Source organism: Cydia pomonella, chromosome 5, assembly GCF_033807575.1.
Source record: "Cydia pomonella isolate Wapato2018A chromosome 5, ilCydPomo1, whole genome shotgun sequence".
In the NCBI taxonomy this organism is placed as follows: Eukaryota; Metazoa; Arthropoda; class Insecta; order Lepidoptera; family Tortricidae; genus Cydia; species Cydia pomonella.
Window position 1 is genome coordinate 18,836,734 of NC_084707.1, and position 15,630 is coordinate 18,852,363.

Genomic DNA, 15,630 nt, shown 5'->3' on the forward strand with positions numbered 1-15,630 from the left:
TTAGTGCGCGCAGCTCGAACACGAACGTTGCCATGAAATTAACAGTTGTACCTTCAGGAGGAAGATGCTCGCGAATATGGCCTCCATCTTGTGCCAGTCCATGAACGTCATGGACGTGTCCGTCCAGATCCAGTCCATTAGTGGCCGCAGCTTTAGCACGAACGTGCCATGAAACTTTTATACTGTTATACCTTCAGTAGGAAGACGCTCGCGAATATGTCCTTCATCTTGAGCCAGTCCAGCTCGCAAATATGACCTCCATCTTGAGCCAGTCCATGAGCGTCATGCACGTGTCCGTCCAGATCCAGTCCATTAGTGTCAGCAGCTCGAGCACGAACGTGGCATGAAACTTTAATACTGTTATACCTTTAGTAGGAAGACACTCGCGAATATGTCCTCCATCTTGAGCCAGTCCAGCTCGCAAATATGACCTCCATCTTGAGCCAGTCCATGAGCGTCATGCACGTGTCCGTCCAGATCCAGTCCATTAGTGTCAGCAGCTCGAGCACGAACGTGGCATGAAACTTTAATACTGTTATACCTTTAGTAGGAAGACACTCGCGAATATGTCCTCCATCTTGAGCCAGTCCATGAGTGTCATGGACGTGTCCGTCCAAATCCAGTCCATTAGTGTCCGCAGCTCGAACACGAACGGTATTGCCATGAAACTGGAACAAAATGGCACATTAAACGACTTCTATTTCTTCGTTACTACAAGACAGTATAACCATGAACAAAGTGCAACGGTGCGTATTGCACTTAATGTTCAAGATCAGTATTTTAGAGGGCATTGTAGGTAACTGCAGTACATATATCGTTACAGCAAAAATAGTAGCTGAAAATGAGCCTATATATATCTCTTTATAGCTCTTGAAATAATTAAACACGTACCACTTGAAAAAGACCATGTTGAGGAAACCGTACGACTTGCAAAGGAAGTTGCCGATGATGCGGCGCGGGTACCCGCAGCGGATCTGATGCGCGGACAGCAGCAGGTACACGCACTTGATCATGTACCACATTGGAGGCGGAAGCAATGCGTTGAATGTTCTGCAACGATAGACGCCAACTTGATTAGGATGTAGGACTTTTTAAACAATTTGGATTTAAGTATACCTGGCATCGCGATGCGCATTGTGCAAAACTGTCGGAACTGCTCTGGCAATATCATCTGTAGAACACGGTTGGTCAATATGAAATATATGAAATGTCATTTGTCCTAAAGTCCCAGAAGTTTTAGTTTTGTTTGTGACTTTAGAATCTTGTCTGTTTAGTAAAAAATAAAATTAACTTTCAGATTACGGCCTTTGTAAATGCCATTAAAATTACAAAATAGCTTCCCGAGCTTTTAGTATTTTATTCTCAGTAATTACCTCTAATGACCGATTCTATTTCAATTTATTGACAATAAACGTGGGATAGATATCATGTGTACCATTTGCAAAGAAATATGGTCTACTGGTAACACTGGTTACTTTGATGGACATACTTTTATAGAAGTGACCATGAAGTGCCAGTACATATAATGACAGGGAACGGGATCGGGACTTAGTTATCTTCTAGGTACATGTAAAGTATAACTGGCTCATCATTCAGTAATTAAACAAAGAACATCCAAATTGTGCACGCCCATAATGAGCCCGTACGGAAAGAGGATTTTCCCCCATCTTAAACTTGCGCAGGTACAGCGCGCGGTCGACGACTATTAGCGCGAACTGGAGGATCAACATCACGAGGAACGGGATCGGGACTTTGTTCTCTTCTAGGTTTATCTATAGTAAGGCTAACGTTTCAGTAATGAAGGGCAGTACGAAGAACATCCAAATGTGCACGCCTATAATGAGCCCGTACTGGAAGAGGATCTTCCCCAACATAAACTTGCGCAGGTACAGCGCACGGTCGATGACTATTAGCGCGAACTGGAGGATCAACATCACGAGGAACGGGATCGGGACTTTGTTCTCTTCTAGGTTTATCTATAGTAAGGCTAACCTTTCAGTAATGAAGGGCAGTACGAAGAACATCCAAATGTGCACGCCTATAATGAGCCCGTACTGGAAGAGGATCTTCCCCAACATAAACTTGCGCAGGTACAGCGCACGGTCGATGACTATTAGCGCGAACTGGAGGATCAACATCACGAGGAACGGGATCGGGACTTTGTTCTCTTCTAGGTACGCTTTTACGCCTCCGTCGCCCTGGTGGGTCTGTAAAGTAAATAATCAAATAAGTGTCACAAAATGGTAATATATTCTATCAATAAACGTTAAATACAGAATAGAGCTCGGTAATAATTAGTCTGTCATCTTGACTATTCATTACATTGACTGGGCATTGCCATGATCCCAAGGTGACTCGTTAATTGTAAATACCAATTGAAAAGCACAAAAAGTATCAGAATATTCCAAAGGCAGCGAAGCCCAAGATAACGACGAGGAAGTTGAAGAAGTCGCAAAGGAACAAGCTTCACTGCCAACAACCCACTACGACCGTGTTATCGGTTACGCTCCCTCGTAGCGTGTAGCTCCCTCTGGCAGGGAATATGTTAAAGACTCACCCCGAAGGCAGCGAAGCCGAAGATGACGACGAGGAAGTTGAAGAAGTCGCACAGGAACATGTAGGCGTACACGTCGGCGGTCACGCGCGCGCCCGGCGCTAGCATTCGCTGGAAGAAGCTCTTCATCGGCCGCATGTAGCGCTTCAGCCTGTGTAGTAAAATCAGAATATATTTATATTGTACATCAGGGGTTGCCTAATGAAAAATATTTATTTCATGCAACTAGTGGCCCATATAAAAAAAAAACTGAATACTATCTTACCTACAATTATATTATAAAACCGAAGTGATCCCATAAGAGCTCCGTGAACAAAGTTTTGTATGAAGCTCTAAAAACATCTTAAAACTAAAAACTACACAACATGTTATGGCTGCGATTCATTACGCAACCATAACAATAACATGTTTTGGCCTTACGGCCAGGCCTCCGGTTCCGAGCACTGTACATTGTTTGTTGAACACTAGAACAGACACAAACACTTACGACAGCCACATGAGTTCAGGATAATGTTGATATTTGTCGCCGAGCGTCGTCGTCACGGCGATGATAGGTTCCTCGTCGTCATTCACTCTGCAACAAAGTTTAAAACATTCGAGTTATTGCTAACCTGTTATATGTGCGTGTGACAGAGGCAGGACGCCTAAGCGTGCGTTAGAAAGAGATAGTACGCTTAGTGGGCGTCTCCCCAAATGAGCCAATCACGGTCGACCCCCGGCTCGCTTCTTAACAGACTAAGGCGCGGGTCAATTTATAGTGGGCGATGTCATGTATCGCGCGGACTCTTGCAGCGCTCGAGTTCAGGCCGCGTAGCCAACGTGCATATCGTTCACGCTCCGTGGCGAACAAAACGCAACAGTCACAGTCGCACTAATACAGAAGAGTGATAGAGAGAGATAGCTACAATACGCTACGGAGCGTGAACGATTGTAACGGTGGCTACGCGGCCTGATCGGTAGCCGGTATCCTTTGGTATAAACGTGCACGCCTATCCCACCCTACTACCTATCAGAACTGTTTTAAAGTTTAAGTTTTAAATTGTAATTGTTTTAGTATTTTTAAGTATAGTGGACTATTTCCTTGGGGTCCTTGTTTTCAGCTGATTGTGAATCTTGTTCTTCGTTCTATATATATTCGCACTCCCAGATTGAATGTTTGAATTGAAATAAACATACCAAACTAAGTGATGTTTATTATATAGAAGCATATATATACAAACTTGTAATGGTCGTCGCCATCCTCGGGCGCCCTGGACGGCCCGGCCTCCTGCTCCTGGTATATTTGCTCCCTTTCCTGATCGTCGTCGGGATCATTTCGGATTGAGCCTGTTCTCTCGCTCTGTCTCTCCTCTGCCTCGCCAAGGCTGAAACATGCCAGTGTCATGATATTGCCGTCGCTTGAGTGCTCGGAGCTGATTATCCATAAAAGTGCTGTTATTATGTTGTATACGCAAAATTCAGATATTTCATTCGATTTTATGATCAGTTTAGTATATTTTATTGTTCATTGTTCATATTTTCGCACAATGTATGGGGTACTCACTCAACCGTTTCATTTTGTGCAATCCCTAAACGTAAATAGATACTTTTTAGTTTAGGGAGAGACTCGATTAGTGCATGAGCGAATTCAGAGAGAATATCACAACTTCTTCTTCTTCATACGAACGTTAAACACCCTAAAATACCTATGTATAGTCTTATACCAATGAAACGTTCGGATGCGCGGGGAATAGGAATAAGATGGGAATATTTGACACAAAGGAGAATTGCTTACCTAAAAGATCACTGACATACCATTCTATACAATAGTTTTCATTAGAAAATATTTAAATTAGCTAAGTACGGTGTACATTATTATTCAAACTATCTAAGTACGGTGTACTATATTGTCTATCCACGTCTGTTGTATGCGTGGCTAGTGGCTACTCTTCATTGTGCTCCATACATCCAAGTATAGGCTCTTTTCGATAGTGTTCTAATTCTTACAATTACATTTCAAGTTATACTTAACTACATAGAAACATTAGAACATTACACAAGCTCGCTAAGCTAGTTATGTATACGGGCTGTACTGGAAATAAGAGTTACTCGCTCAGCTGGCTATGGTGCGGGTGCAGCCGCAGCCAGGCGAGGCGGATGACGCGCGGGTCGGTGCGCGGCGCGCGCAGCTCGCCCGCGGCCGCCTGCAGCGCGGCCTCCACGTGCCGCAGCCGATCCACCAGCCAGTGACGACTATCTAAGTCCACATAATACTATGTTCCGTCTGTCGTGAGATACTGGTGCACCGGGATCCCGGAAATCGTGTTGCCCTTTCGACGCGCCACAGTGGTACATATATAGCACACTAGTGATGACACTGTAGTAAATAGTAGCTAACACAAATAACGACATTAGTTCGCTGATGCTTGCGCTATTCAAAGAGCTTCTGAAGTCCCCTTTCTCTATACATACAGTAAAGTAAATCGAGTACCGTAGGCCAACCATAGACTAAAGGTTTTTGGGAAAGGTTTATAGAAGTTCGGGATCGGGAGGGATAATTAAGTTGGTAAAATTGGATTTGAATTAGGATATAATAAGCATAGTGTTGATAATATTGATAGTGTCTCGATACCCAATCGCTGTAATAGAAGTTAATAAAGAAGTTAGTAAATAATTTGTTGGCCGGATTGGCTGGCCAGACTATGCCTATTAATCAGTAAATTATGTGATAACAATACTCACGGGCCGGATCGATCATGCAACTGCACGTACTTCTTGCCGACGTCTTCCGACTTGCCTTCTACGATCATCTGCGTGTCTTCGGACGTGAGCGGGTACTCCGTGTCCTCGCGGAGATCGATTTCAGGGCTGGATTCCTTCCATAGACCCAGGGATTTCAACATGAACCTAGATGGAGAAATGCTGATTAGCTTAACAAATATTGAACTGAAATAAAAATACATGTTACACTATTGTCGAATTGATTTCATATATATATCTTAGCAAAGTTATTAGTCTAGAACGGAGCCCCTACCGCGAAAAACCCATATGCAAGAGTGATAGAGGAGGCAGACAACGAAATTTCAATTTCAGTGTTCCGCGGTTCCGCTCCAAACTATCCGCTCCGAATGCTGCCCGCGAGTCTGTTAATATACAAACAAACAGGACAAAGTTATGTCCCATTTAGACGATATGCTTGCGATTTTCGTTACATTGCTGTATTTGGTCAGTCGACTGAATTCATTGTAGTAGTTGAATAAATGGAAGGCTTTAGACATTGTATTTTTAGTAGGTAGCACAAGGACTATAGCGCAGCGCAGTGAATTGTATATTCATGTTCAATTAAATTGTAAGTAACTCGCCTGTGTAAGAATATAATGAGTAGTAACAGCAGGTCGTAGAGGGCATAATTGCCTTTTCGTTCGATGCCGATGATGCGTGGGGCAGTAAACGGCATGTTGGCGAGGTAAACCTTCTGGTTCCACGGTAGTATTTCGAATTGGAACATACTCTTGATGAGGACGATTACCTGGGAATAACATTGGTTTAAGGCTGGGACTTTTTATCACGTTTACCGTGAACGATGGAACGCATATTAGTCTCACATAGGTACAGGACACATATTTCCGCATGGCGCCTGCTTTTTTTGCGAGGTATATAATTAACGTTCCATATCTTTATGAACTATTGTTTAAATGGGTTTATTTGGTTTAACGATATTACAGAGATGTTTCGAGATTAACAGTATTAAAGATAACAAAATATTGTGGTACTTTACCTCCGTATATGCAATGAGAGTAACCCAAAACGTCTTGGTCGGTCGAGGTATGGTGAGGGTGCCCCACAGAAACACCATCAACGGCAAAGGTATCGATAAAATTGTCGCTGACTGAATCTGTAACAGGAAATAAAATGTTACGCTTTACTCTAAGCCTCACCGACTCCACGTCACACAGCCAACAACTAACTGGCTTAAATTTGAATTTCAAAGAATTTAATTTTGAAGGCTTTCGGTTGACTCAATATCGTGTTGGTGGGAATCGAAGGCAAAGAGAATTGGTTGTAATAGAGAGGTCAAGTCTAAGAAAAAAACGTGCCAATGAGTTTGACATCCCAAACAGATGGCCCTGTACTGCGCCATATATTTTGCTGTAATTTAATTGTCAAATGTCAACTTTTGACAATCAGAGTTACCGCAAAATACAACTATGTTACCTACCGTCCCTGTCCCTTTACTTATAATGACAACTTTGTTACTTTAAAAATATAAATATATTATATACAATTAATGCAATTTTTTTATTATTTGGTTACAAGGTATCGTTAGTGCGGTAATAAAATGCGCTTTATATTATTTATATTGATATAAATATGAAAATCAAATACTTGCTTCTGGGAACAAAAAAAAAACTGCAGTAAAAAGTAGAATGACCCTAACTTAATTACTTTTGTGTCGATAGGGACTACTAATTTTCACATTTAGTGAGTTGTCATAGCAGATGTATATGTAAAAGTAGATTACATGACCTGATAATAACTAACCTGGTTTATGAAAACCATGATGTAGCAAACAATGTCGGTGTGCGCCAAGACGGCGAACCACAGCGCGTACGCGAGATGCAGGAATGGCGAGCGGCCCTGCTTGAACATCGAGTCCTCTTGTTCTTCAAGTATCGTCAGGTCCTTGCTGCAATATACCCATCATTACATAACTGGCGTCAACAGTGCGTAGATCAGTAGCTAGGCGTCTTTAAATATCAGCTGGTTTGCTTGTTAAAAATTACTTGAACACGTCTTATGCAAGAGCTTTAGGGCTGATTTCTCTCTACGCTGGCGTCACTGACTTTGTTCAAGCGCACTGTCGGTTGCATATGACACATCCAGCAGAGTAAACCATTCACTGTAAAAATTAACAGGAACAGTGTGAAAATTATCCGTAAAACATTGTGTTTATAAAGTATTTATTCCATTCATACAGTGAATAAGGACTTTTGCAGCTGTGTATATTATACGCTCGACCGACGTCAGCGTAAGAGGAAATCAGGCCTAAAAAATATAAACCACTCTGACTTTGTCAAAGACATATTTGACGCCATGCCACTGGTGTTGAGTAGATTGTGAATGGTGGAAAAAGTAGGTTTAAAAAGTGTTATTTTGTAAGTGTAGCAGCATTTTTCAGGTAGTAGAATTGATTTGAAGTGTACTTTGGTGTTAAAGTGTAGGTATTTTAGCTTAGACATATATGAAAACTTACCTGTTTGAATGACCTAGAAACATAGTAAACGACGAAAGCAGCGACACCTTGTGAGCATATAATAATAAATAATAATAGTGGTAGAAAATACGACGAGTAGAATATAATATGGAAAATTCAATACATAGCCAAGCCCATCGCAAACAACGTCACGTACAACTGTTGAACGAACCCGCGCTGTGACTTTTTTGAGTACATATTATGTTACATACATTTAACAAACAATATTGACCCGTCTTTTAAGGCTGAACAATTAAATACAGCCCGTCATTTCAAGATACGTTAAGGATCTTTTACATCAGTTTACCCGCAATTTATTAGCGATTTTCGTAAGATATTAGAGATTATACGGTGGTAATATCACGGCGTTTGCAGATTGTATTAATCGCTGACGAATATGAAGACCTCCCAAATCAAGGGAAATATACAGAGCGATGATGCAATCAGTAAAACCGTAGCCCTAGTAGGTATCAGGAGCAAATTAACGTCTTTCTCATGTATCATTTCGTTAAAATACAGAATAGGTTTATCAAATCTGTCACAGCACGAATTCCAACCCAGTAGACACTACACCTCTCAGTACTCTGCAAGCTAAACGCGCTCTCATGTTCGGACGTATCATCTTCATCGGAGTCGGTGTCGGAGAGCGCGGGCGGCGACGCGCGCCGCGACGGCGGCGTCGCGTCCAGGCCGCGCTCCATGCTCGGCGCCAGGATACGGATCTCCGGGACGCTTATATCGCTTAACTTACGGCTGTGAACACCCCGCCACTTGTACTTGTGTGCAACCAGCTACGTAGCAATGTTTGAATCGATTTTTTTAATTCTGAGCGCCACACAAATGCGGTATTAAAATGCCACTTTTGTCTTACAAATAATTTCAACTGAACTAGTAATTAAAAAATCGGACTAGTAGTTTTTTACGCTAATGTCTCAATGAATCTAAGCAACTAGTTATTTTACAAATGCGGATTATAGTTACAATAATTTTATAAATTAGCACAATTGGTTAATTAAATTAGTACACTCAACAAAAACAAAATATGATGTACAAACCCCATTTCCACTTCCGGGGCGAGTAGATTGTTATCATAAGTTTCCGGTTCCAAGTGCACACTAGGCAGCATGCAAAAACAAGACACTACTCACTAAGTTACACTAACTATCATTATCTACTCTATAAAAACTAAATCTAACTTTCACTCTAATTAACTATTCGAGTTATTCACTTGAAATCATTTACACATGCACACAAGCTCGAGCAGTACTTAAGCTTTAAAAATTCTATTTAATGACAATACTCTACCTGTTATGCTGTTACTACGGTAATATATAAGTTAGTTAATGACACTAAAAATTATACATGACTAGAAATCAACACATACAAAACGACTACAATGTAAAAAACTGCATAGAAACGTGCCAATGCCAGAAAAAAGGAATATACTCACGGGTGTGCTAGGGTCTCCGGCAGGGGTTCCCAGATCATTTGCGAGCCCTCTCGAAGTCCTATACCAAAGCCTTCTTTTTCCTGAAAAATGTATATTGTCGTTAATCTAATGCTGTGGTTGGTAAACTTTTTTCACGGGGGGGCCAGGATTGCAGCAAAACTGTATTTTGATTTGCGATTATCGTGGGCCAATGGCATATACAAATTATTTCAAAGGACCATCGGCGGGCCGGATAAAAGCCTTTTGCGGGCAGGACCTGGCTCGCGGGCCGTACTTTGCCCACCACTGAATCTAATGCAATGCTTTGTATTAATAACTGCAACACGTATCAAAACATCGAAATATTTAGTTGCAATTATACAAGTGTACTTATGTGCAACTATGTATATTTGCAATAAGGATTACGGATTGTCAGTGAACGACGTGGACGATGGTACAAAAGAATGCCTGTGAAAGAAAGACGGACACCAAAGTCATCGTCTTCAAAAACGGATTAAGTTGTGTCAGAGAACTTGAGTATCTCTCTCTCCACGGATAGAGCTCGCGACTCTCGCGAGACGTTGCGATTGTTCCGAGTGAACAGCATCAGAGGGCCTACCTCAAAAATCGAAACTTTATTATCAATCGCTCTTGCATATTCAAGCGAGGGAACTTTACCTTCAATATCTTCTCCATGGATGAATCTCGGAAGATGTAGTGGTAGTTTCAGAAAAACGCATCAAGACAATCATGGTTATCAGAAAGACATTGTGTTAGGGAACTTTACCTTGAGTATCTTCTTCTCCATGGACAGAGCTCGAGAGACGTAGCGGTAGTCCCTGGAGAAGCGCATGAGATGCCGCGTCGCCGTCACGAGGAAACTGGAGATGACCACCCACGCTGTGTTGCAGTAGCGCCGGCCTTTGTCCACTACCGTTTCTTTCTCTACAAAACCGTTTAAAATTGAATAAATAAATTATATTGATTTTTCCACAACACACTAGATCGGAGACGAAAGCACTTACAAGTTCCTGGCTTTTTTTGTAATAAGCGCTTTTATTGCTGACTGTACTTTTTCTCGTTTGCATGTCTATCAAGTACTTCTCAAGAATTTTCCAATGAGCCTGAACTCGATGCATTTGCTACCTTTCGACTGCGTCATCTCGGATTAGCTCTATGTTAGTATATTATTGCAATGTTATCTGAATTAAGGCAAAGATAATTGGTTGTAATAGAGAGAGAGAGGTAAAGTCTAAGAAATAACGTGGCCCTGAGTTTGACATCCAAAACAAATGGCGCTGTACTGCGCCATATATTTTGAGGTAATTGAAATGTCAAACGTCAACTTTTCACAACTATTTATACAGCGACATCTCGCTGACCACTAAACAAATGCTGTGTGCGAATTCGCACGACGCCGACATTTTTATCTAATTTCAGTAATTTCGAGTCGATTTGAAAGATAACTTTTTGTGGCCGTTGGTACAAAAAATATGATAGGATGTAAAAAAACTGATAGATCCGATTGCCGACTGGTATGGCGGCACCTAGTATGGTTTTAAATTGGCGATCTGTATTTTTTCAGCTTGAGGTTAAATAATAAATAAGTCAATACTAGCCCTGGTTTTTAGGTACTTAGCTTAAACTAACGAAATCTATGGATCCTAAAGATCTGAAATAAAAGATTACTAATTGACCGAGCGTTAGTGAAGGTCTCCGTTTCAGCTCGGGCAAAAATGCTTTCGTATGTCCGAATGTTTCCTCTGCAGGTCGCATTTCACAACCAATTCTCGTGAAATGTTGTGAGTAGTGAGTTCGATATATTTTTTCTGTTGTTTCGTTTTCTTGGAAGTCACTTGAGACCATTGTGAGTTCACTGTGATAATGAGTTAACGAAGTTTATGTTTTATTTTTTAAGCTTATCGAGAGGTGTACAGCTCAGAGAGTTACTAGTTTAACATATTATTTTTATTTAATGAGGAAAAAAATACCCGGCTCCGGCGCGAAGTCGTCTAGTTCTGAAACCGCGTCACGATCACCTTCTCGTTCTTGCTCCGTTAAGTCGCTCTTCTGTGCGACGCTTGGTTGTCGACGCATCTAAATACGTATATGTGTATGTGATTAGCATATTTGGCAAATGTTTGTACATTTAGGCATCTAAATTACAAATAGATATGTCTGGGGAAATAACTACTAAATATAAATAAATTAAAAATGTACAATGCAAGTCGTTTCTAAAATGCCTCTCAAATCTTTCTTTCAATTATTATGGCACTAAGAATCTAGTTAGTAGCTTCAGAATGGCTAGCTTAATGAAAATAATATACTTCTCTTTGTTGATTTCATGCAGCAAAATAATCTTAACCAGAGCTCGGAACCGGTTTTTTTAAAACCCCGAAATAGCCCAATATATTTAGTTTTTATTATCTTTACGTAGGCCTGAATAATGGTAATACCCCTCTTTACGCGAGAGATGCGTTCCAGGGAAAATCGCGTAAAGCGAATTTCGCGTATATCGGGGTCTTTAATAAAGTACCAAATTTAGAATCAAATCGCCTTTATGAGACATTTTACTCAGGAAATTACAATCAAACCGCTTGTTAAAAGAAATTACAACATTTTACATTTAAAATAATACATAAAAAGTGATTTTTTTAATTAAAATTACAGTCTAATATTTTCTAAGTGGCTTTTTGCTTCCGATCCATCAAAATTTCTTCATGACACTGTTTTTTTATTGTTTGACGTATTGATGACATCACGATCCATACTTTCTAACATGTTCAAACCGGAATATCTGTGGCCCTAGTGAAGAAGGGTACAAGTCTCTGGCAGCGCAGGTGTAAAGGGGTGTAAGTTCCACGTAACACTTATGCCCTTATACACCTAAACTGCCAGAGACTTGTACCCTTTTTCACTAGGGCCACAGATATATTTATACAACGCTTCCAAGATAGCACTTGATGACAGAACTGGATCTTCGACAGGTTCCTCTTCATTTTCGACAGGAACGCTTTGAAGCCCTATTAAATCTTGGTTGCTGAGGGGCTCACCGTCACTCGCTACAAATTCTTGCAGCTCTTCTACAGTGATAGAACCCAGTTCGGACCCGCCCATCAAAACCGCAATATCCTCAAGCGCCTCTCTCGTTTGCTTCTGCAATCGCATACTCTACTAGAACCTTCTACGACATTAGGGCAGAGGTGTTTCTGACTGATAGACCAGCAAGAGTAAGCCGAATTTTTGCAACCTTAAATCCGCTTGCCTGTCGTTCTTCTTTAGAAATGAATGTTCGAGATGGCATTTTCTTCCAGAACATACTTGTTTCGTCTACTTTGAAGATGAATAGTGCACTCGCGTAAAGCGGGGCAATTGAGCGCGAAATTTTAAAAACCCCGTTATAGTGAATCCGCATTATACGGGGTCGCGTAAAGCGGGGTATTACTGTATTTAGGTAACAACTTCGTATTATTAGAGTGTTCCATTAAACATGAAATAATAAACCACAGAACGAAACAGAATGTGATAATACCGGTATTTTTTGTATGAAGAAAAAACTGGTTCCGAGGCTTGATCTAACCCCAACCACCACCCACCATGCGCAAGATACAAATAGGTATCCATTTAAGCGTTGCCCAATCAAGCGCTTATTCTACTTACTTTTCGCATCTGATGAAGCACAAAGCATCTTAGCATATGCAGAGAATCGTTGAATTCAAAACGTGCTTCCAGGTATAACATAAAATGCAACACATACCTACCTAAATATTGTTAACACGCCATATAAAATGAGGGAATCATTTTCATCATCATGTGACATATAATTTGTTAGTAAATCTATTTAGAAAATTGTACCTAAAACACAACTCAAGATCTTAATTTGGTTGATTTGTAAGTTATCATTATCAGTACCCATTTTTCTCAGGAGGAGACTGAACGAAGGAGTGCCGACTTATAGTCCGTCTTGATGCCGTTGATATTGTGCTGGGCGGGCGTACAACAGATATGGTTATCTCGTGCGGGTAAGAGCGAGGAATGTTCCGGTCAGAGAGCCCTCTGCTAAGTTCATCTTGATCGCCATTGGAAGTAGCCAAGCGTATAGCGGTATACATACTCATATTTACCTCATACGGGTAAGAGTGGTAAAATGCTCCCGGGGGAGAGGTGCCTGCTTCAACTCCGTCTTGATGCCGCCAACAGTGGGCGAGCGAACAGCGGGCATGTTTATTGTTTACCGCGTTCGAATAAGATTGGAGAAACGGTTCCGGTGGAAAGGGGGCTTCAAGTCTGTGTTGATGCTGCGAACAGTGGGAGAGCGTACCGCGGGCATGTTTACCTCATGCGGGTAAGAGTGAGGAATGCTCCCGGCGGAGAGGCGGCGCCGCGAGCGCACGGTCGGCATGGAGGCGCGGCGCACCGCCTGCTTCAAGTCCGTCTTGATCGCCGTGGACAGTAGCTGCGCGAACGTACGGTAGCGGGCAAGCAAAATTATGAAAATAATTCAAACGTTAAATTTTGAAAAATACCCAATCGTTTGCCCGCTGCCTTTCTGAATAGGTAGTAACCGATACACGAAAACTAAGTGCGATATTTTCTCCTGCTTGGTCACTTCAGTGTAGAAGTGGTTACTTTTCGAGATTCGATGACGGTATATGGATGGCGATACTTTTGAGTCACCAATGTAAAAAATAGTGAAAACGGACACGTCTGTGCAAAAGTTAACACAAAAATATGTAGGTTAGTTAACATAAGCAGCATATAGGCAAATACAATCTGGTTTACAGATACCCAACCAAACATCTGGGACATCACAAGGGACTAATCAAAATGCCTCTAAAACAATTATATTCTAGAGGAATTTAAACATGCTAATATCGACCATTCCATATGGAAAATTATCTATGAACTGTAGAATTCCACCCGGGCAAAAAAAGCATGCTCCTTTATAATCAAATCACCACACAATACATACACAATTTAAATACCCAAATTACTCCACCAATTTAACCATTCTTGCAAATCGCTAATATCAATAGACAGATTCAGAGGAAGCGACCGGCCTAGCAGAATTTCCTCAAGCGTTTTCTGCGAGACTTTTATCATGCGAGGCTGCATCAGTGGTAACAAAAGTCTAAACCATTGAGCAAGACCGAGCGGGTGGCTCGGCCAGAATGACCGAGAATATGCCTCACATGGCGACCTCGCTTGGTCTGAACCCGACTAACAGCATACCTTATCATATATATACTAGCATAGATTTAGCCTGCTATCAAAATCTTAGCGAAAGCTCATTTCAACGTGTTTGCTGCATGTAGCATAGATGAATCATTAATTTCTAATGTTAGTCGCTTCAATATGCTAGTACTATGTACTGTTTTGTAGCTAATGTGGTCGGCCTCTCGGGTCAAAAGTTATTACAAGTGACGTACCTTGCCCAGGCCCATTTCCTTAGGTGCGTCCTCGTCTTCGCTTGACTCTTCCTCTTTAAGAGGGACCTCAGTGTCATCGAAGTCGTCGAACATGTAGTAGTCTCCAGAACGAACCGCTATATAGAAAATACCGTTTAATATTGTGAAATAAAGTTTAGTACAAGGTACCGAAAGCTCCCATTATTAGATAATTTAATTTAACTTGGTTGTTTTAGACTGCATTTATAAACATACGAAATCATTAGAAAGCGAAATTACGTTTAATTATATTGGTATCTAGGTGCATTGGCGGATAAAGATAAAAGGTGCTTACACCGAACGCAAAGTGAAAAAATACATCGATGTATCAAAATATAAAAAGCTTCCTCATATTTGCATTGCAATAGGTATGTATAATCCGTCTAAACTAAACATTAAATAAAAATGGAAAATCATCAGAGGCGCATCCAGGCGAGTTGATAGTTATTAATATACATTTTATTAAGTTACGATAACGATGTTTAGTCATTAGTCTTTTTATCATTCTTACCAAGATATATCCTATAAATTCGTCCCTGATGAAAATATAAACATAGCAGACACAAAGTGACACAGACAAACACAGGACAACAAAACACAATCACAGTGCACGATAATAAGTGGCATACACATGCGGGCATGCAGTCTAACAAACAAAACAGCACATGCAAAGCAACAACTAGTGGGTGGCGCATTCTGTCTTACTTATTATATTTACAACATTTACAAAACCAATCATAATCCCAGTTGACATATAATCAAGACAGCCCCCGCCAAAAGTTCCAACTTGCCTAAATACCGTCAGTAGAAGCTAGAGATTAGTGAAGCGAACACAGGTTACACGCGATAGACGGAGGCTAAACGTTACCCCTCTGATGGCTGGTCGGCTGCTTATACGGCCTCTCGGGCGCTACAAGAATAAAGCACAGCTCAACACCACAAGTCACACACCACGGAATGATCAGAG

The 15,630-nt window shown here is 41.1% G+C and overlaps 1 protein-coding gene across 10 annotated transcripts in view; it reads right to left on the minus strand.

The window, feature by feature from the left end:
* The window catches only part of LOC133517977 (piezo-type mechanosensitive ion channel component), a 78,525-nt gene that overhangs the window by 17,288 nt on the left and 45,607 nt on the right, over nt 1-15,630 (minus strand). For 5 of the 10 annotated variants that reach the window (XM_061851492.1, XM_061851495.1, XM_061851493.1 and 2 more), the window contains 17 exons: nt 14,646-14,761; nt 13,553-13,672; nt 11,208-11,313; nt 10,004-10,161; nt 9,238-9,317; nt 8,843-8,902; nt 8,361-8,540; nt 7,076-7,220; nt 6,312-6,428; nt 5,896-6,062; nt 5,276-5,440; nt 3,775-3,918; nt 3,042-3,128; nt 2,558-2,705; nt 1,993-2,207; nt 892-1,050; nt 542-668 (listed from right to left, as the gene is read on the minus strand). In XM_061851492.1, coding sequence (XP_061707476.1) covers nt 542-668; nt 892-1,050; nt 1,993-2,207; nt 2,558-2,705; nt 3,042-3,128; nt 3,775-3,918; nt 5,276-5,440; nt 5,896-6,062; nt 6,312-6,428; nt 7,076-7,220; nt 8,361-8,540; nt 8,843-8,902; nt 9,238-9,317; nt 10,004-10,161; nt 11,208-11,313; nt 13,553-13,672; nt 14,646-14,761 — 2,294 coding nt within the window. Of the gene's footprint in view, nt 1-541; nt 669-891; nt 1,051-1,992; nt 2,208-2,557; nt 2,706-3,041; nt 3,129-3,774; nt 3,919-5,275; nt 5,441-5,895; nt 6,063-6,311; nt 6,429-7,075; nt 7,221-8,360; nt 8,541-8,842; nt 8,903-9,237; nt 9,318-10,003; nt 10,162-11,207; nt 11,314-13,552; nt 13,673-14,645; nt 14,762-15,531; nt 15,574-15,630 lie in introns of all 10 variants that reach the window. The other 5 variants (XM_061851494.1, XM_061851500.1, XM_061851499.1 and 2 more) reach the window with 4 other exon arrangements.